General features: G+C 38.7%; 1 protein-coding gene across 1 annotated transcript in view; it reads right to left on the minus strand.

Moving 5' to 3' along the window:
- Positions 1–23,347, minus strand: part of CUNH4orf45 (chromosome unknown C4orf45 homolog) — a 52,998-nt gene that overhangs the window by 21,482 nt on the left and 8,169 nt on the right. Inside the window, exon 3 of the mRNA XM_042668403.1 lies at positions 9,955–10,013. Coding sequence (XP_042524337.1) covers positions 9,955–10,013 — 59 coding nt within the window. The remainder of the gene's footprint in view (positions 1–9,954; positions 10,014–23,347) is intronic.

Genomic DNA, 23,347 nt, shown 5'->3' on the forward strand with positions numbered 1-23,347 from the left:
AATATAAATCACCACACCTGACCATAGTTTCTTGTCATACCTGGTTATGTCAACACTACTTATTAAGCACTTAGCATATATTAAGTGTTGTACATGTAAGCATACAATCTATACAATAACCTTGTAGGGTAAAATATATTACCATTATTTGACAGATTGGGAAAGTGAAGCTTTCTTTGAATAATTTCTCCAAAGTTGTACAGCTAGTGGAAAGTGAAGCTATGACTTGAACTTACAAAGTCTGTTAGCACAGCTGCTACTCTTAATCATTATATAGGGACATAGTCTCACAAATGTGCTTGGGGAATATTAGGTTATTTTAACTTTATATTACTGCTAACACAGAATTGCACTTCTTTTAATTATACCTTTTAGGGACTCAAGATATGGTTTGTGTGGCAGAGATCCTATTTAGCAAGTATAAGGACCCAAGTTGAGTCCCTTCATGTTGCCAAAATAAATCAATAAAAGTTATATCTTTGAACATTGCTTATAATAGCCAAATAATGGAATCAACCAAGGTGCCTTACAACATATAAAGAAGTATATATGGGGGCTGGGAAGGTGGCTCAGTGGTAGAGCGCTTGCCTTGCATGCCTGAGGCCCTGGATTCAATTCCTTAGCACCACATAAGCAAAAAGAAAAAAGCCGGAAGTGGTGCTGTGGCTCAAGTGGTAGAGCGCTAGCCTTGAGCTGAAGAGCTGAGGGACAGCGCCCAGGCCCACAGTTCAGGCCCCACGACCAGACCCCCCCCAAAAAAGAAGTATATATTGCATATTATATTATATATACATATTATATATAAATGAAATCATGTCATTTACAGGAAAATGGATGCAAATAGAGGACATCCTACTAAGCTAGAAAAACCAAGATAAAAAAAAATATCATATGTTTTTACTTATATGTGGACGCTAGACCTAAAAGACATACATACTCATGAACATATACATAAATAAATATACATATCCATATACGTAATAACTTAGATGATTAAACAGAACATGAACCAAGTTAAGAGATTAGACAGTAAGACAGGGGGAGGGGAGAATGGAAAGAGAAAGTGTGTGTATAACTGTGTAAGACACCATAAGTACATATGAGCGCACCACAGAGAAACTCAACAAAAGCTGATGTTGGCCACCTACTTGCTCAATTTATGATGTATCTTCAGAATGATGTTGTAAGGACACTAAAAACTATGGCATTGACAGTAGGTGTGGGATGGGGATACAATTCTGAGTTTAGAACAGCCAAAAGGTGCCAAGCATGAGAGGAGAGCATAAGTTCTAAAGGATAAGAACAAACTACACACATCCCCTGACTTCTCTTTATGATTTTACACACACACACACACACACACACACACACACACCCTAGGTCCCTAGCCTTTCTTTATGAGCTACATGCAGCCCTCACCTTTTTTTCTTCCTGAGTTACAGAAACATAGCTCAGTTCAACCACCAGAATCAGAAACCTTGGCCATTGCCGACAACCATGTCATGATATAGGCCACAGGCATGTCATCATTCCCTTCTAGAACAATATTTGCACATGAATAATCCTGTAGATGTCCTCATTTCAGTGAGTCTTTAATTTACACGTGTGAAAAATTCACACAAGGAGGAATCTAAACATTTTCCTAAAATGTTCAAACCCTTTTATCTTCTACCAGGAAGTCCTCAAAACCTTACCTCATTTATTTCCTCATCCTGATCTCTATCAATCTGTGCTTCATGCAGTAAGGACCAGACCTGATTTTTATATATAATTGAACGGAGATGCATTGAGTGCCTTGTAAATGCCAAGGACTGGGCTAAATAAGGGAAATAAGGAAAGAAAGAAAAGTCACATCATTTCCATGCCTCACAGTCTTCTGAGGGAAGATCAACACACAGTGGAGTTGAGTCATAGGCTTAAAAGTAGAATCAGAACTGAAGCCTATGAAAGTGTTAAAGGATACACAGGAGGGAATGTGTCCAGATTGTGTTTTGAAGTGTGAACAGGGCTTCCAGGGAGCTAGAGTTGTCTCCCACTGTGAGCAGCCATGGAACACTGCCTCCTGTTCAGTCTTCTTTCAGATTAAATTGTTGTTATGATGTCCTATTTTTGTGTCTCCTTCTTGATCTCATGTGACTTTTAAATTTTATCTTTATTTCCCCAATGCTTTAAGACGTACCACATAGTGTGATAACTAAATCAATAGTATGCACTAAAGGAATAATTACAGAATTACAATTAAGTGACTAATTCCTGATCATATGAAAAAATCAAAAATTCATATGAGGAAGGGTTTTGAGGTAGTTAAAAAATTATTCCAGCTATGACAAAAAAAAGTAGATTAAAAAATACATATGGAAGCAAGATGAGGATTCTGGCTACTTGGGAGGCTGAAATTGTTGGAATCACAATCTGAGGCATGCCTAAGCAGAAAAATGTTTACAAGATCCCTTCTCAATGAAGAAGCTAGACATGTGGTGTGTGCCTGTTATCCTAGCAACTAGGTAACCCTAACATAAGTAGGGCCCCATCAGGAAACAAGACCTTATCTGAAAACATCCAGCAAAAATCAAGGCTGGAGGCAAGGCTTAATGATAATAGGATATCCTTAGCGAGCTCAAGGATCTAAATTCAAACCTCAGTACTGCCAAGAAAGGAATGAAGAAAGAAAGTAATGAAAGGAGGGAGGGAGGGGAGAAGCTGGACCTGTGAATGCTATGTCAGATTGGTGGGAGATGGTGTCTGGGCCAAATTCTCTGTGTGAGCTCCTATTGTAGCTCCTTTTTCTGACTGGGTGACTAATGGAAAGATGTCAAAGACTAGTTTATTTCATGACCTGAAATGGTTTTCCACAGATTCTAAATGTGGCATTAAGAAAGTGGAGAAGATTTCCAGAGACTATTTACAAAAGTACTTTCCCACCTTCTTTTTTTTCTGATCTGTAAACATGGCAGTGAGGTCCCGAATCAATTTGTCTTGAGTATTTTTAATTTGAGGGACATTTTAAGTTGCAGGTTTGGATTTGTAACATACCCTTGTTATCTCACTTGCTCTAAGGGAAAGAAAATCAACACACACTGGAAAGAAGACAAATGACCAATTAATCACTAATACTTGCTTTTGATTTGAAAATGACACAGCACATTTACTGAATCAAGAGTATAAAGAGGTCAGGCATGATAGTGAATGTTTATAATCCCATCTACTTTGGAGGCAAAGATTAGGAAGATCAGAGTTTGAAGCCAGCCTGAGCAAAAAAAGTAAAACCCCATCTCAAACAATAAACTGGACATGGCAATTATGCTTCTAATCTCAGCTAAGTGGATAACATAGGTAGGTGGACTATAGTCTGAGACTAGCCCAGGGCAAAAATGTGAGCCCTTATCTGAAAATAACTAAAGCAAAGATGGATTAGGGAACTAGAAACATGGCTGCTATTGTGAGGCCCTGAGTTCAAGTATAATATGTCTCCTCTCAAAAAAAAAAAAAAGAATAGAAAGAAAGCTAAGAGCATGGTGGTTAATACCAGTAATCTCCTGATCGGAGATTAACCTGGGCAAAAAGCATGAGACCCAATTAAAAAAAACAACCAAACAAACCAAAAAACTCCCCCCCAAAAATTAAATGTAAAAGGAGTTGGAGTTTGTGGTTCAGTGGTAGAGCATTTTTCCTAGCAAGTGTGAGCCCTTGGTCAAACTCTAGGACAAGAAAAAAAAATAATAGAAAGGACTAACAGGAGTGTTCTCCCTTTCCACACTTGTATATTTCAATGAAGCTCTAGAAAAACCTTGATCTTTAAGATGACTCTCATGTTCACTATTTAATTACACCATAATCCCAACTAGCAAAACAAGAAGTTATACTCCAAATAGCTAAGGGAGTTTTGCCTCTAATAATAATAAATTTTCAGAGTTCAATGACTCAAGAACCTTGAGATTGTTTGAATCCTGAATGTCTCCAAAGACCTGTCCCAAGTCTTGGTCTCCAGTCTGTAAAACTGTTGGGGGATGATGGAACTTTAGGAGGTGGAGCCTCAAGGAAGGAAGCTAGGTCACTGGAGATGTACCCTTGAAGGAGATATTGGGCCTATTGTTCCTTCCTGTCTCTCTTGCTACCTCCCACTACCACTAGGTGAACTATGCCCCTGTTCCACATGAGGTACTGTGCCACTCACCCCATGCATAAGCAACAGGAAAAGTGATGGTGGATTGAAACCTCTGTACTATGAGCCCAAACAAATCTTTCTTTCTTTTTTTTTTCTTTAGTGCAGTACTGTTTTTTTTTTTTTTTATTGTCAAAGTGATGTACAGAGGGGTTACAGTTACATAAGTAAGGTAATGAGTACATTTCTTGTCAACCTTGTTCCCCTTCCCTCAATTTTTTCCTACTTTCCCTCCCCGCAACACGGCTCCCCAAGTTGTACAAATCATTTCCAACATATTGTCTTGTGTATATCACTGTTGCATTGATTCCCCCCCCTTGTCCTTTGTTTCACCACTCTATTGTTCCCTGTCCCTTCTCTAATTCAATACTAGGGTACCAAAATGAAATACAGTAACAACAGAGGACATACCATAGGTGGACGAACATACAAAAAAAAAAAAATCACACAGTACTTTAAAAACAACAACCAAGAAAAAACTCTTATGTTTTGGAGTTCACTTTGCTTAGAATCATCTTATATGGCCATATGTATATAGCTGTTGAGATATTCTACTCATCTGCTAAGATTACCCTAGACATATACTAATTACTGCAAATAAAGGAAACCATGGAACCTATGTTTCTTTGGGTCTGGCTTACTTCACTTCATATGTTTTATTCCAAGTTTTTCCATTTCCTTAAAAATGGAGTGGTATTAGTCTTTCTGATGGAAGCATAGAATTCCATTGTGTGTTTGTGTGGGTGTATGTGTGTGTGTGTGTATCACATTTTCTTGATCCACTCATCTACTGAGGGGCATCTGGGTTGGCTCCATATCTTAGCTATGGTAAATAATGCGAGGATGTCCGCTCTCTCCACTCCTCTTCAATTTAGTATTAGAATGCCCAACTGGAGCAATAAGGCAAGATGCTAACACAAAGGGGATCCAAATAGGGAAAGATGAAGCAAAACTCTCTCTCTTTGCAGATGACATGATCTTGTATTTAAAGAATCCCAATGGACTCCAATTCCAAGTTACTCGAGCTGATCTGAAGCTTCGGCAAAGTATCAGGGTATAAAATTAACCCTCAAAAACCAATGACTTAGCCAGGTGCTGGTGGCTCATGCCTGTAATCCCAGCTACTCAGGAGGCTAAGATCTGAGAGGACTGTGGTTCAAAGCCAGCCCGGGGAAGGAAAGTCCCCAATTAACCACCAGAAAACCAGGAATGGTACTGTGGCTCAAGTGGTAGAGCACTAGCCTTGAGCTGAGTAGCTTAGAGACAGTGGCCAGGTCTAGAGTTCAAGCCCCACAACGACAAAAAAAAAAAAAAAAAAAAAGATCAATGGCTTTTCTGTATGCTAATAATGAGAAGAGTGTGGCTAAAATCAGGAAAGCAACTCCCTTTGTAATAGCCACCCCTCCAAAAAATAAAATACCTAGTAATTAACTTAATCAAGGAAGTGAAGGACTCTATGATGAAAACTTTAAAAACCTGGAAAAGGAAATTAAAGCAGAACTAAGGAAGTGGAAAAACCTCCCATGTCCTGGATTGGGAGGATCAACATCATGAACATGGCAATACTACCAAAGGCTATCTACAAATTCAATGGAATACCCATCAATATCTCAACCTCATTCTTCAATGAAATTGAAGAAGCAATCCAAAAATTCATATGGAACAATAAAAGACCCCGAACAGCAAAAAACAATGCTTAGCAGAAAGAACAGTGCTGGAGGAATATCAATACCAAACATGAAACTCTTTCCTTCTTTTAAGTTGATCATCTGGGGTATTTTGTCACAATACCAAAAAGCAGTTTGACACATACAAAAGATTATTGTAAAAAGGTTTTGATTGTCAGAAAATAAAAGAGAAAGGCAGACTTTAAATTGTTAAAGTCTGCTTTCCAATACTTGCTAAAAGCTCAGGATTGGGTGGGTCTTCAAATGCAGCTTTGAAAGAGTTTTGTTACCTTTAAAACAAAAAGTCCTGCCAATTCTTCATTTACTAGTGCATTTTCTTATGACCTCTGCTCTGCAAGCTGTTCCTATACTTCCTATCTGCACTTTTCAGTCTTTTTGTTGCAATTACAAGTACTGTCTGTATGTGTTGGAAAACATCCAATTACAAACAGAAGAGACTATATAAAAATGATTAAATCATCTGGCTACATATCTAGAGAAATGAGCTTTTAAAACAAGAACATGTTTGTTTTATTTCTGAAGAAAACAAAAGGGCTACCCCACACCCAATTACCATTCTCCTGTGGTGTGCTTTGCCTGGCCACCTCTGCTCACATCTGTCTATCTTGAAAGTCTATGAGCAGCTTGAGAGTGAGGACCCTGCTTATCATTTTACATTCCAACCACCTGATACACGTCATCATGTCACATCTTCTGAGGCATATCTTCATTAATCTTTTTTTTTTTTTTGTCAGTCATGGGGCTTGAACTCTGGGCCTAGGCACTGTGCCTCTGCTTTTTAGCTCAAGGCTAATGCTCTACTACTTAAGACACAGTGCCACTTCCATTTTTCTGGAGATAAGAGTCTCATGGCCTTCCCTGCCTAGGCTGGCTTTGAACCATGATCCTTAGATCTCAGGCTTCTGAGTAGCTAGGATTACAGGTGTAAGCCACCAGCACCCAGAGTATCTTCATTAATCTTTTATATATATATATATATATATATATATATATATATATATATATATATGTATATATATATATATATATATATATGTATATTTGGGTCCAGTTGTGGGGCCTGAACTCTGGGCCTGGGCGCTGTCCCTCAGCTCTTCAGCTCAAGGCTAGCGTTCTACCACTTGAGCCACAGCGCCACTTCTGGCTTTTTTCTTTTTGCTTATGTGGTGCTGAGGAATTGAACCCAGGGCCTCATGCATGCAAGGCAAGAACTCTACCACTGAGCCACCTTCCCAGCCCCTCTTCATTAATCTTTAAAGCAATGAATTTCCCAACACACAGTAGATTTAATTCAGCTTTACACGGGAGGGAAAAAGAAGCATTGCATTTGGACACTGCATTCAAATGATTATTTAACTAATTTCAAGTCAGTTAAAAATTCTGTAGTTATGGCCAAGTGCTGGTGGCTCAGGCCTGTAATCCTAGCTACACAGCAGGCTGAGGTCTAAGGATTCCAGTTCAAAGCCAGCCCAGGAAGAAAAATCCAAGAGACTTTTATCTCTAATGAACCAGCAAAAAGCTGGAAATGGAGATGTGACTCACAAAGTAGAGTGCCAGCTTTGAGTGAAAAAAGGAGTGTGAGGTCTGGATTACCCTAATACTCACATAAAAACTCAGTAACAAAAAAATAAAAGATTTCAAAGCTACTCATAAACAAAGGGACTCTGGTCTATTGTCAATACACAAACATTATCACTGGTGATAAATCACTCTGACTCAAATCACTCTGCTTTTTTGAGGCCACTATAACCCAAGCTATTAATTGTTCCCTCATATTAAGCCCCTATCCACCCTCCTTTTTGGTGCAAGTCCTGGAGCTTGAACCCAAGGCCTATATGCTGTTTCTAAATTTTTATGCTTAAGGCTAGTGCTCTACCACTTGAGGCACAGCTCCAATTCTAGCTTTTTTTTTTTTTTTTTTGGTCGGTCGTGGGGCTTGAACTCTGGGCCTGGGTGCTGTCCCTCAGCTCTTCAACTCAAGGCTAGCGCTCTATCACTTGAGCTACAGCGCCACTTCCAGTTCTAGCTTTTTTTGGTAGTTAATTAGAGATAAAAGCCACATTGACTTTCCTGGCTAACTTTGAACCATGATCCTCAGATCTTAGCCTCCTCTCTAGCTAGGATTACAGGCATTAGCCACCAGTGCCTAGTGATATTAAATCCTCCTTTAAAACTTGCCCAGTGGTTATTACCCTTTGTTGTCCTAAACTGCCTTTCCTCCCTGGTTTTTCATTTACCTGGCCCTGGGTGGATGCCTTCAGCTCTTCCTCTTCCCTTGGTTTTATCCACTTGGTTCTCACCTTATCTCTCAGAGGATGGTAGTTTTATAAATACCTGAGCCCAACAAACCTGTTAGAAATTACCAGTGAGATCGTCTTGAAATAGTACCTGAAGTATCTGATAAGCCTTTGACAGGTAGGGTTTGTTGTACAGAGAAAGAGACTCAAATCTAATCTTTTTGCATATGTCAGTGTACCCTTCAGAACTGAACACAGGAAAAACAGGCCTTGGAAACTCACATCCAAGAACTTACAACAACAAAGATAACATTTAATTCTCCATGTTGTGAGAGCTAGTTGACCCCTCCTACTCAGAAGTCTGAATTCTATGCTTTGTCTCTAAGACAAGCTTAGTTTTTGCTCTTTTCCCACAATTTCACAAACCATCAACTACATGTTTGCTTCTCACTACAAGCTACCCAAAGACAGCATGAATTCAAGCTCCTCTGTGTCTTTAGCAAGGTTATATTTATTAACCAAGGCTACCCATTATTATTGTTTCTAGGCCAACAGCATGAAAGGAGTGTTTTTAAAAACAACAGCAAAAACCCCTTTATATGTTTTTTCCCCCACAGAAAGCATTAGCTATAAAGTTGCAGTTAATTCAGGTACCATTCTTAATCACTGTAGGCTTGCATCTCTCATTCTTAATTGCTGTAGGTGTGTATCTCCTTCCCCCACTGTATTCTATTAATTTCTTGTTATAATTCTGCTTCTTTTACTTTCCATTCCCTAATTAAACCTAGAAGATAACAAACTTCATTCTGTTCACTAAAACAAAAATTTACTAAGCACTGGTGGCTCACACCTATAACTTTAGCTACTCAGGAAGCTCAGATCATGGTTCAAAGCCAGCCAAGGCTGGAAAGTCTATGAGAGTTTTTGTTGTTGTTGTTTGTTTGTTTTTTGGTCATGGGGCTTAACATAGGGCCTGGGCACTGTCCCTGAGCTTTTTTTTTTTTCTGAGGTTAGCACTCTACAACTTTGAGCCAGAACATCACTTCTAGTTTTCTGGTGATTAATTGGGGATAAGAGTCTCATGGAGGGGCTGGGAAGGTCGCTTAGTGGTAGAGCGCTTGCCTTGCATGCATGAGGCCCTGGGTTCAATTCCTCAGCACCACATAAGCAAAAAAAAAAAAAAAAAAAAAGCCGGAAGTGGCGCTGTGGCTCAAGTGGTAGAGCACTAGCCTTGAGCTGAAGAGCTGAGGGACAGCGCCCAGGCCCAGAGTTCAGACCCCACGACTGGACACTCCCCCCAAAAAAAGTCTCATGGACTTTCCTGCCTGACTAGGCTTTGAACCAAAAATCCTCAGATCTCAGCCTCCGGAGTAGCTAGGATTACAGGCATGTGCCCTCAGCACCTAGCTCTTTGAGACTCTATGAGCATAAAACTAGAATTGGGGGTGTGTCTCAAATGGTCTAGTACCAGCTTTGAGTGAAAAAGTAATGGGACAGTACCTAGGCCCTTAGTTCAAGCCCCAGACCAGCATAAAAATAAATAAAAACAAAAATTCATAACTTTCATTTTCTAAATCTGTATGAGGTAAAAATAAAGTGGTAATGTAGTTTAAAAAGTTAAATAGTGGTGTGTGACACTATTTAACAGAAGCAGGAGAATCTTGAGTTCTAGGCCATTCTGAACAAAGCAAGATTCTATCTCAAAAGCAGAATAAAAATAAAAAGACTAGGGGGTGTAGTTTGAGTGACAGAGCAATCACAAGGTTCTTGGGTCAACCCCAGGAAAACACATACATATGTATACACACACACCACACACACATACACACACAAATATATATATGTGTATATATATATATGTACTCACCATGGGTTTTGATATCTGTGGGTTAACTTATCAAGGGCACCAAGACTTAGTTCTCCATGCTGTAGAAAGAAAAAAAAAAGTACCATCACACCTATGCAAACAGGCACCAATAGGCTAAAGGTCTATTTTCCTAATCAAGAAGAAAGTTAGGTTGAGAAGTAAAATAGGAAATGCTAAATTCAGTTGCAAGGAAACCAAGAGAAATGACGTGTCTTGTTTCCTGAACTGTAAGACTAAGCCCATAAGATGGCCTGATGGGTTCCACTTTCCTTGGGGCAAGGTAGGACAAGTTGAGAGCAGTCTCATCCATCCTGCCTTAGCTACTTCCTGTCCTATGACTATGAATAAGCAGCCATTCTGAATTACTCTTTACTATTTGCACGAATAGTCTAGCTTTCTCTACTTTCTAGCTTTTTCTTTTTCTTTTTTTTCTAGCTTTTTCTACTTTATCTTCTCACAGGTAGAAAATGCAATGGCAGTATCGTAGGAAAGAACTGGATGGACACACCTATAGAAAGTGCAGATCAGAAAGCTCCCTTCAGAAAGCATAGAGTATTGACAGCTTAGCAGAAATTTCCGTATTCAAACTATTCCCCACACACTCCATGTGCCCTGGAATGACCTATTTTCAGTGAATGAATGATCACTACATATCATTCCTTCCCCAGACCCTGAAAAGTGGGGAAACAAGGAAACTCACATTGGTGAGGGTTTGATTCTGTCATTATTTCTAGGTTTTTCCATACTAGAGTTGGGAAAACAAGATATGAATTATCAAAAAGTATTTCACTTAAGTTTGCAATTAATTTTTTACTTACATTGAATCAACACCAACTTCATAGCATCTCAGAAAGCAGTGATCTAATATTTATTTATTGATTATTTATTCATTCACTGTGCCATTACTGGAGCTTGAACTCAGGGCTTTATACTCTTGCTTAGCTTTTTTACTCAGAACTGTTGCATTATCACTTTGGGCCTTTTGCTTGTTCACTGGAGATAAGAGTTTTATGAACTTTCCTGCATTCTTCAGACATTAGCCTCCTGAGTAACTAGGCATGAGCCACTGGTGGGTGCCCAGATTCATTTTTAAGACCTTCCCTTTTTTTCCTTCCTTTCCCCCCAAACGCTGGCTTAAAAAAATAACTTTGCTTGTTGGCTGCTACAGAGGATCTATGGATTGTTTTACTATGTATTTCACCTGCACAAACCAAAAAACCAGCAACCTTGACCTCTTCAATGTCCACATATGAAATGAGTGAACAAAGGAAAGGAGTAAGATGCCTCCTCATTCTGTAGCAAATGCAAAAGTAGTAATCTGCATATTTTTAAAAGTTCATGGAATTGCTTCATTATTAGACTGATTCCTGACATATCTATCACATCATTGCCTGAAAATTGATTTTATCCATTAAGCTGTCCCTGAGCTTTTGCTGAAGGCTAGTGCAAATATATGTGTGTATGAAGATATAGAGGTATGGCTAAGTGATAAAGCACATGCCTAGCATGAAGCCCTGAGTTCAAGCCCTGAGTTCAAGCCCTAATACTGGCAAAAATAAAATAAACGAAAGAAGGGTTCAGGATGTGGCTCAAGTGGCAGAGAGCCTGCATAGTAAGCACAAGGTTCTAAGTTCAATCCCCAGAACCATCAAAAACTAAATAAAAAATAATTTAATATCTTCATAAAAACATCTATTTGATTGCATTTCATAGAAATCAATGAAAACCTTTTACATTTATTTTGACTGCTTGTTACTAGCAAAAATAATTACAGCTTCAACTTGGATATTTATTACAAAACCATATATAAACAACTCTACACTTTAACAAAAGGGGACCACCCACTAATTACATTCAGACACAATTTCTGAATGAGACAAATCTGTTAAGTTGGAGTTCAATTAATTGCAGACATTTGGGACTCATCTAGTTAAAAACTGAAACCATCAACAACTTTCCCTTTTTTTCTCCAACCACCTCTGGCAGAGCTCTAACGTACTTAGATAATCTTGCTACTGGAATGGATCCCGGAGGAACCCTCTTCTTTATGATACTCTAAATACTTTTGCTAGGCTTTCCTTAATAGAAAGGACTATTTTCGATCCCATAACTATGAGGTCTTTCTCCTGAGCAGTGTGAATATAGCAGCAATGTATTCGGAGAATGTGGGTACACTAGGATTTCCTTGTCTGGTGGCCTCCTTGAGAACATAGAGCTCTCAGTACTAAACATTTGAGTGGAAAAGTCCCCTAAGCTACCTTTTCTCATGCTAATGTATTTTTTCTCTACTTTCCTCAATTTGCAAAATATTAATTTAACCCCTTAGAGCTTTCTTCCCACAGCCAGTGGGAAGCACTGGCATTGCAGAGGCTAGGCTACCAGATTGCATTCCACTGCCTATTGTAGACCTGGGCCATTGCGGGGAGATCGAGCATAAAGACCTTTCTATGAATGGAGCATTTGAAGTATTCATTTTATATTCAGAGCATGGGTAGAAACAAAACATTTCTTTCTGAGAAATGCCAATGTTTAAATCTTCATTCTGTGATGCATTTTTTTCCTTGTGAAAAAATCCAAACACCCTTCACTTTATGCCATGTTATAGACTGAGCTCCAACCTGAATGGTATAGTGCTCCACTTTTGACTTCAATATTTTTAAATTAGTTGAACTCATTCATTCGTTTTCAGCAAAGCGATGAAACATTGGCTTTGTGTTTGTTAACAACAGTTCCAGCATCTCTGCTTTCTGTGAAGTGTTCAAATAACCACCAACATATTCTATTATGTTTCTAGGGTGCTTAAAGAAAATGATCAAAATGTTCACAGGAGAGGATTCCCAGTGGTGTTATTACCCTGAACAACTAATTTATAGTTTAACAAAAATGAGGACGCTGAAAAATGTTTTGTCAAAGGAGGGGTGAGGTGGTGGGGGAGCAGATGAATACAGTCATGATAGTCAATGTACATATGTGAAAATGGAGCCACATAATTTGAGGGGATGGGTGGGGTTGAAAGGGAGAATGATAGAAGGGTGACACTGATCACGATGCATTGTACTCATAAATTGATATGTTGAAACCCCTTTATATGATTAAAGATAATGATAAAAAGAAAACAAGTATAATGACAAATAACCTAAGTTGATTATTGTTAAAGAAATCAGAAGAGAAACCTATCAATTAAAAAAAAATCCAGGTTCACTTAGATGTGAGATCAAAGGATCAAGGGTACAAAAATCCATGAGATTCTTATCTCTAACTACCAAAAGAAAAATAAATCTGGAAGTGGAACTGTAACTTAAGTGCCAGTCTTGAACAAAAAAGCCAAATGAGAATGCAAAGCCCTGTGTTCAAGCCATAGTACTGGCACACACACACACACACACACACACACACACACACACAATCTAGACAAGTAGAAAAATATATCATTAAGATATCAATACTGCTAGATCCCATTATTGAGCCTTGTTTTCCCCAATCCTATGCTAAGTGCTTTCTGCACACAGCTCATCTTATCTGTTCAGCAATGATCTCAGGGATTACTATGGTCTCTTTTAGGCAGAATTCTGGTAATGGCTGGTATTCTCAACTCCTGGTAAACACACCTTCTCCCAGGCTAGGTGCGACTCTGAAAGGCTTTTGTAGTTGCAATGAAGGACTCAAATGAGTTAACTTAAGAAAGAGAGATTCTCAATCAGGTGAGCTCTTGAAAGACTCTAGAGCCTTTCTAGCAAAGGGCTATTGAGCAGGAGAGAAGTTTGATATAAAGGAGACCTCTATTGGTGGCTTTAAAGGTCAAGAGGTTATATGGTAAGAATTTAGGCTGACTCTAGGGGTTAAGGAATGATCCAGGCTAACAACCATCGCTACAACCACAAGAAACTGAAATCTACCATAACCATATGAGTGTGGGGGAGACCACAAGCCTCAGATGACATCACTGCCACAGGAATACCCTCATGTCAGCTTTAGAGAGCTGACAACCAACTCTGCCATCCTCAAGCTTCTGACCCACCTGTTTGTTCTCAGAACAAATAGGCTTGCTTAAATTGATGAATGTAAGCCAGTGATCATGGCTCACTTCTGTAATTCTAGTTACTCAAAATGCTGGGACCTAGAGGATTATAGTTCAAAGGCATCTTGTGTAGAAAACGCTATGAGAGTCTATTTGTCCAATTTACCAGCAAAATACCAGACTAGAGGCATGGTTCAAGTGATAGAACACCAGTCAGTTAAGTGTGAGGGCTGAGTTCAAGTTAGGGTACCAGTACACACACACATACATACACACACAATTTATTTTTGCTCATGTAAAAATTAATCTCTTGGCAAAAAATGCATGAGAAACTCCATTTCAATCCTTCATCATTTCTGGATTGTCATCTTCCCTGTATAAGTCAATTGGAGGTAGTAAGAGGTAGACTGAATGGCTGCTGTTTTGTGTCAGCAGAGGGTCAAGTTAAACCAATCTCAGACATATGTTGCTCAAATCATATCTGGAGTGTAGCTTGAGATCATCCAGCATAACTGCAGACAAAAGCCATTCTGATTTGTTGTATTTTTGGTTCTTTATTAAGAAAATTTTGGCCTGTGCCCTAGAGTTTCTCCTATTCTTTTCTGTAATGTTTTCAGGGTATCTGCTTTTACTTTGAGGTCTTTAATCCATCTGGAGTTGATTCTGGTGCAGGGTGATATATAAGTATCTAACTTTAGTTTCCTACAGGTGTTTAACCAATTTTGCCAGTACCATTTACTGAAGAGGCTGTCTTTCTTCAATTCTATTTTTTTTTTTTGGCTCCCTTATCAAATATTAAGTGGGTATAGATCTGTGGGATCATTTCTGGGTCTTCAGTTCTATTTCATTGGTCCTCAAGTCTGTTCTTGTGCCAGTACTAAGCTGTTTTGATTATTATGGCTTTGTAGTAGAGTTTGAAGTCTGGTATTGATACTCCTCCAGCACTGTTCTTTCTACTAAGGATTATTTTTGCTATTCAGGGTCTTTTATTGTTCCATATGAAAATGGGGTTGGCATGGCAAAGGGCATAGCTAGTAAGAGCAATCAAAAGCCCACAGATTGGGAGAAGACCTTCACTAGCTACACAACAGACAAGGGCCTCATATCTAAAATATACTCAGAACTCAAAAAATTAAATATTCTAAAAACAAACCCTCAAAGAAACAACCACCCCATTAATAAGTGGGCTAAAAGATTTAAAAGAGAGACCTCTCTGAAGAAGAAATAAGAATGGCCAATAGACACATGAAGAAATGCTCAACTTCTCTGGCCATAAAAGAAATGCAAATCTGGGCTGGAAAGGTGGCTTAAGTAGAGCTTTGCTACATGAGGACCTGGGTTTGATTCCTCAGCAACACATAAGCAGGAAAAAAAAAAAAAAGCCGGAAGTGGCTCTGTGGCTCAAGTGGTAGAATGCTTGCCTTGAGCTGAAGAGCTCAGGGACAGTGCCCAGGCTCAGAGTTCAAGCCCTCTCAGCACCACATAAGCAGGAAAAAAAAAAGCCGGAAGTGGCTCTGTGGCTCAAGTGGTAGAGCACTAGCCTCGAGCTGAAGAGCTGAGGGACAGCGCCCAGGCCCAGAGTTCAGGCCCCACAACCGAACCTCTCCCCACCCCCCCAAAAAAATGCAAATTAAAACAACATTGAAGCCAGGTGGTGGCTCAAGCCTGTAATCCTAGCTACTCAGGAGGCTGAGATCTGAGGATTGCAGTTCAAAGCCAGCCCAGGCAGGAAAGCCTGTGAGACTCTTATCTCTAATAAACCACTAGAAAACTGGAAGTGGTTCTATGGCTCAAGTGGTAGAATGCTTGCCTTGAGCTGAAGAGCTCAGGGACAGTGCCCAGGCTCAGAGTTCAAGCCCTATGACCAACAACCACCAAAAAACCCCTACAAACAAACAACTTTGAGATTCTACCCCACTTCACCCCAGTTAGAATGGCTATAATCAAGAAATCTAATAACAACAGATTCTGGAGGGGATATGACCAAAAGGGAACCCTACTGCATTGTTGGTGGGAGTGTGAACTTGTTCAACAACTCTGGAAAGAAGTATGGAGTTTCCTCAAAAGACCACATACATATAGAGCTCCCCTATGACCCAGCAATCTCACTTCTGGGCATTTACCCAAACGATCACAAACAAGGTCATATAAAGGTACCAGCACAACGATGTTTATCGCAGCATTATTCACCATAGCTAAGATATGGAACCAATCCAGATGCCCCTCAGTAGGTGAATGGATCAAGAAAAAAAAAATATATATAATAGAATTATTTGCTTCCATTAGGAAGAATGACACTGCCCCATTTGTTAGGAAATGGAAAGACTTGGAAAAAATTATATTAAGTGAAGTAAGCCAGGCCCAAAGAAACATAGGACCCATGGTTTCCATCATTTACAATAATTAGTATACGTCTAGGATAATTTTATCACATGAGCAGAAAAGCTCAAAAGCTATGTACATATGACCATTTAAGATGATGCTAAGAGAAATGAACTCCAACATATGGATACAAGAGGCCTTTCTTTGTTGTTGTTTTTAATGTAATATGTGATTTTTTTGTTTCATTTGTGTGTTCTTCCCCTATGGTATATCCCATTGTCACTGTACTTGATTTTGCTGAATCTTGTATATACATTTGTCTAATTTGGGGAGGGGAAGGGGAATAACAAAATGCTGAAACATGGCACAAGATGAATCATTGCAGGAAGGGAAGGGAAGGGATAATGGGAGAACAACAAGGGAGGGGTAACAATGCTTGACAAGAAATTTATTCATTGAAATGGGGCTATAGCTCAAGTAGTATAGCACTAGCCTTGAGCTGAAGAGCACAGGGACAGCGCCCAGGCCCAGAGTTCAAGCCCCACAACCAACAACAACAACAACAAAAGAAATGTATTCATTGCCTTACTCATGTAACTGTAACCCCTCGGTACAGCATCTTTACAGTAAAATTAAAATTATTTTTTAAAAAGCCACTGTGAAACTGTCAACAACAAAAATGAAGAAACTTTCCCATGAATTCTTCCCTAGCAGAAGAAGGTCACCAGGGTCTCCTGGAGCCTGTTTTTCTTGCTGTTTCTTACGTGCCCAACTACAGCACAAGGACCACACAGGCCCTCAGTGTTTAATGAGCTCTTTCTCATTAAGGTTCTTTGGTTTCCAAAACTCAATACTGAGAAAAGAATAGGTTTCATCACTTTTATGTTTTCTATGCATTTTTGTCAATATAATTGAGGTACTCTGAGAGTATTGTATATGAATAATAATGATAATTGTCTTTGTAAATTTATCACATTTTAAGCATTTCCCTTAGAAAGATACGATCAATGCTAGATTTAGACAACAGATGTCCTGGTATTTTATCCACCTGTGCTTCTGTTATAAAATCAAGCAAAAAAATTCAGAATTCATTAAGAATACACATTAAAAAGCCAGGCTCTCAGGAGTGGAGCTATAGCTCAAGTGATAGAGCTCTAGCCTTAAATGTAAAAAGATCAGGGACAGAGCTAGGCCCTGAGTTCAAGCCCAAAGACCAGCTCACATACTATAAAAAAATCTGGATTATGGAGTCATACTATGATTTAAAAGAATGTATTCTATTAATGAACTTTCCTTAACTTTCTGTGTCTTCTATCAGTATAAAATAATATTTGTTGAAAATCTAAGGTATATAGTTAATTACTAACTTTAAGAAGCTTGCCTAAGCCCAAGAAATGTAGGTTGTATGATTTCTCTCATTTGTAATAACTAGAATGCATGTATAGTATTCTTAGCAGGGGATCACAAAAACCCAATTGCTAAGTGTATAGGACCACATATAATGAAGATTATCAAAATGAACTCCACAACTGGAAATAAGAGGTTCTTATTATGTTCTGTTTGCAATTGTTTCTACTTTTTTTGTTTTAGTTTTCTGTATCCTTTGTCTTGTATATAGGCTTATCTGATTATTAAATGGGAAACCTCTCATGGATGAGGGGGCATAATAAAACACAGTGATACATCTTCAAAAAAAAAAAAAAAAGAAGCTTGCCTATGTAGATATGACCATATAAGATGATGTTAAGTGAAATGAACCCCAAAATAGGGACACAACTGTTTTTTTCTTTCTTGCTATTATTTTTAACATATTTAAAATGTACTATGTGATTTTTTTTTGTTTCTTTGTATGTTCTTCCCCCATGGTATAATCTCTGTTTTCACTGTATTTGATGTCAGTGCCCTGTATCTTGTATATATATTTTTCTAATTTGGGGAGGGGAAGGGAAATAGCAAAATGCTGAAATAAGTATACCCATTGTAATAATAAGATGTACAGGTCACTTTGTTGAAAATGAACTTTACAACTTGGGAGGGAAGGGATAGTAGGGGAAATACAAAGGAGGAAGTTAACAATGCTTGATAAGAAATGTACTCATTACCTTACTCATGTAACTGTAATTAACAATGCTTGATAAGAAATGTACTCATTACCTTACTCATGTAACTGTAGCCCCTCTGTACGCTATTTTTACAATAAAAACATAAAAAAGAAGCTTGACTATTTTATGAAAGGCATTGGCTTTGAAAGAAAAACCTGGTATTTAGAGCCTAATACTTATGTGGTTGGTATTCTACCACTTGAGCCACATCTCCAGCTCATTTTTTGGCTGGTTATTTTGGAGATCAAGTTTCTCAGACTTTATTGAGGTGAGGTTAGCCTTGAATTATGATCCTCAAGAATTATGATCCTCCAGAATTATGATCCTTTCAGCTGGCAGACAGCTAATGTTTACAGTTGATACACATTCAAGATATGTCAGACCCTACAAAAGTTAAAATTTGGGGTACTTTAAGTTTTCTTTGCAAAGGGATAAAATCACATGACATTGAACATTTTTCTTTCTTTTTTTCCCTTCCACCACCCTCTACATCCTAATGAACAATGTAAAAATAGCATGTATGTGTTTTCCTGGTCATCAATGAAGTCATCTCAAACAGGGAGAGAAAGCACAGAGCTTAGTTGAGAGGTGAGGTCATTCAGGGTTGGATGGCCACCAGAATCTACCAAATATGTTGTGCTTTTCATTTATTTTTTTAACCATCAACCATATTTTAAATTTATTTTAACTGATACATTAAAACTTAGAGTTAAGCTGGGCACCCATGGCTCATACCTATAATCTCAGAAAGCTAAAATCTGAGAATCATTGTTCAAAGCCAACCCAGGCAGGCAAATCTAAGAGACTTTTATCTCCAAATTACCTGCAAAAAGGCAGAAGATGGAGGTATGGCCCAAGTGGTAAAGCACTGACTGTGAACAAAAATGTTGACCAAGAGTGATCGTTCCCCCCCACCCCAACAAGAATATAGAACTTGCACATAATTTTTGTTTCTAGTTGTATTGGGGTTTGAATTGAAGACTTCATATTCAGTAGGTAGGTATTTTACATCTAGAGCCATGTCACTTCTCTTTATTTATTTGAGAGAGGGTCATGCTTTTGGACCTCGATCCTTCTGCCCATGCCTCCTACATGGGGTCACAGGCACATACTACCACACTCAGCTTATTTGTTAAAATGGATTTTGCTATTTTTTTTTTATTTTAGTAGCCACAGGTAAAGTTTATTTATATGTCAAAGTCAGACTTTATTTTTTGGTCATGAGGCCTGGACTCTGGGCCTGGGCGCTGTCCCTCAGCTCTTCAGCTCAAGTCTAGCGCTCTACTACTAGAGCCACAGCGCCACTTCTTGCTTTTTTTGCTTATGTGATGCTCAGGTATTGAACCCAGGGCCTCATGCATGCAAGGCAAGCACTCTACTACTGAGCCACCTTCTTAGCCAAAAGTCAGACTTGTTAAAAGTTTTTAAAAATTTTATTGAAAAGGTGATGAGCAAGGTGTTACAGTTACTAAGTAAGGCAATAAATACAACTGTTTTTAATCATTTTTACCCATCCCTCATTATCTCCACTTATCTCTGGACCTTAATCATCCTGACTTTTGCCTCAGGAGTATCTAACATTACAGATTTGAGCCACCACGCACGGCCTCATACAATGCTTTATCCATGTATAAAATGTTTAGGTGAGTTTAAACATATCTGTCCCCTTACATATTTATCATTTCTTTATGATGAAAACTTTCTAAACCCTTTCATTTGCTTTTGAAATGTACAGTTACCCATGGTCACTAGCACACTAGAACATCTTGTCCCTATCTGAGTGTAACTTGTGGTCTTCTGATCTCCTTCCTGTATCCTGCCTTCCTCCATATCTCCCAGCTGCTGGTACCTGCCATTCTGCTCTCAGCTTTTGTGAGATGGCGTCTTACTTACTCATTTTGCCTATGAGGGGATGAAACCAAACTGGTCACTCTGTGCCTGGCTTATTCAATATGCTCTGTTCTTCAAGGAACTGCCTAGAACCCTGTGCATGGAGGTGATCCACCATGACACAGGCCTCCTTTTTCTCACAGTTTGACAAAGAAAGGAGGCATCAGACTGAACATTTATTTTCTGGAAATTCAGATGCAAGGAAGATTTTATAAGAAAATGACTTCCTTCAGTTTATTCTGAAGATGGTCAGCCTATGCACCCCCTTACTAAGGGCTTTTTAGGACATCACAAATATTTATTACTTTATCCAGCACTTAAGAGTGAAAAGTGCTAATATGATTGTTTTTATGTTAAACCACAAACTGTTAAGATGCAAATAGCTGTTAGAAGTAAAACGTGAGAACCAGACACACTGCCATCTGGAAAAAAAATCAGTCTGCAAAGGCATGGCTAATTTTAGAAAAGCTATTTCTACTTTGCTTTTATAACTTAGTTGAAAGGGAGAAGCTTTATTATCTCGATCTCTGTGTGTATATGTGTGTAGGTATGCATGTGTACTAATTCTGGGGCTTAAACTCAGGACCTGAGTATTGTCCCTTAGCTTTTTTGCACAAGGCTGATGCTCTATTACTTGAGAAACACTTCCATTTTTGTTTTTGTTTTTTGCTGGTTAATTGGAGATAAGAGTGTCTATCCAGGCTTGTCTACAAACTTTAACCTTCAGATCTCAGCCTCCTAAGCAATTAGATTTACAGTGTGGTCCATCAGCACTCAGCTTTTCTTTTTTAAATATTCAATATAGGTTGTGTAATTTGCAGCTCAATGGTAGAGTATAGGACTCGAATTTACCACTCTCTCTCTTTCTCTCCCCCCCCCCTCTCTCTCTCACACACACACACACACACAAATCCAACAATAAAAAATCTGGAGATTATGGTAGTATTTTTAGTGAGGCTGAAGACTAAGAACTGTTTCATGATGGCTTTAAATAAGCCCAAAGGTAAATGAGAATCTTGAGGAAGGGAGAGGAACTCTCTTAAGAAGTGCTGTGTATGTATTTTGGTATTGCACATACTCAGCACTGTCATACTGCCAATATTTTTTTCCAGATAAGTTCATAAAAGGTCAGGAAGGACACCCTGGATGGCAAGAGTTAGGTTGGGAAAGGGAAGGAAGGGTTAGCTTTTTATATCCCAAAATATCAATGATTTGTTTCTGATATATTTCCAAAGGCTGTGATGTTTCTTAAATTAAAAAATAATGAAAATAAAATCTTTACCAAGTTATTCTCACACTGACTATATGGATGGTTTCCACAATTTATTTTATTTTACTTTATTTTTCTGGTGGGTTTTTTTATTGTGATTAAGTGATTAGATAATTTCCCAAATTTCACAGTATTGTGGGATAGTGATGCTCATTTAAAGTCACAAATTCATTCTAATTTTCCCCTGAGCAAATTTTCTATCACGGTCTATAACATACAACGGTGTACACATATATACCATACATGTGATCAGCAGCATGGGGTTCTTTAGTAGTGGTTTGACCAGATGAGTGGAAGTTCTTTGTTTCTTAAGTCCTGTTAATTTTGTCATATCACCTAACATTTTGGATTTAACATCCACTTATCAGGGAGACCATGTACCGTTTATCTTTTTGCTCTTGGCTTACCTCACTCAACATGATTTCTTCTAGCTCCATTATTTTGTCATTTCTAATGGCTGCATAATATTCCATTGTGTATAGATACCACAATTTTTGGATCCATTCATCTGTGGTGGGGCATCTGGGTTGTTTCCATATCCTAGCTATTGTGAACAGTGCTGCAATAAACATGGAGGTGCATGTGTCCTTGTATATTGGTTCCTGTTGTTCAGAGTAGATGCCTAGAAGTGGTATGACTGGATCACAAGGGAGGGTCAATATTTAGCTTTCTAAGGACCCTCCAGACTGCTTTCCAAAGTGGTTGTATAAGTGTACATTCCCACCAGCAGTGTAATAGGGTTCCTCTTTCTCCGCATCTGCTCCAACATTTGTCATTGGTTGACTTGTGGATGTGAGACATTCTGACTGGGGTAAGGTGGTATCTCAGGGTGGTCTTTATTTGCATTTCCTTCACAACCAGGGATGGTGAACATTTCCTCATGTGTTTCTTTGCCATTTTTATCTCTTCATCTGAGAAGTCTCTCTTTAGTTCCCTTGCCCAGTTAGTAATTGGTTTGTTAGGTTTGGGAGGGATTAGTTTCTTGAGTTCCCTGTATATACTGGATATTAACCCCTTGTCTGATATATTGCTGGTAAATATTTTTTCCCAATTAGTTGGTTGTCTTTCTAGCTTAGTTGCGATAGCTTTAGCTGTGCAGAAGCTTTTTATTTTAAGGTAGTCCCATTTGTCGAGTCTCTCTCCAATTTGTTGTGCCTCTGGGACTCTGTTCAGGAAGTTCCTTCCTGTGCCTGTAAGTTCAAGTGTCTCTCCTACTCTGTCCTGCAGTAGTTTCAGAGATTCAGGTTTAATGTTAAGGTCTTTAATCCATTTTGAGTTGATGTTGGTGCATGGTGATAGGCTGGGGTCCACTTTTAGTTCCACAATTTATTTTAATATCACAGATGCAGTACATTGGATGCTAACAATTTGTCATGGGAATCAGGGAGAACAAAAGAGTGCTCTGAAAAAACTCACACCCTGTAACCCACTCACCAGAACCTCATGTGGAAGAAAACCACAAGTTAAGCTCTCTATCCAGCAGTTCCAGTCTAATGTTGAACTTCTCCATATGCCCTTCCATTTCCCATATGTTGTTACTCCCCCTCCCCCCAAGTCCCACCCTGCTCTAGATTAATTGACTTTATATAGCCAAGGCTGAAAATCCAGGCCCTAACATTTATTAGTTTTATGGCCTTAGGCCAGGCACCTTACCTGCCCATGCCTCAGTTTCCTCCTCTGTAATCTTTGTACCTTCCTTATTAAACACTCAGTCAATTGTAGCTCTTCTCATGTTTATGTTCTCTTAATAAATTCACAGACAGCCAACCAGCCCTGGATGAGCTTATCTCA

This window comes from Dipodomys spectabilis, unplaced genomic scaffold, assembly GCF_019054845.1.
Source record: "Dipodomys spectabilis isolate Male_0828 unplaced genomic scaffold, ASM1905484v1 ptg000436l, whole genome shotgun sequence".
In the NCBI taxonomy this organism is placed as follows: domain Eukaryota; kingdom Metazoa; phylum Chordata; class Mammalia; order Rodentia; family Heteromyidae; genus Dipodomys; species Dipodomys spectabilis.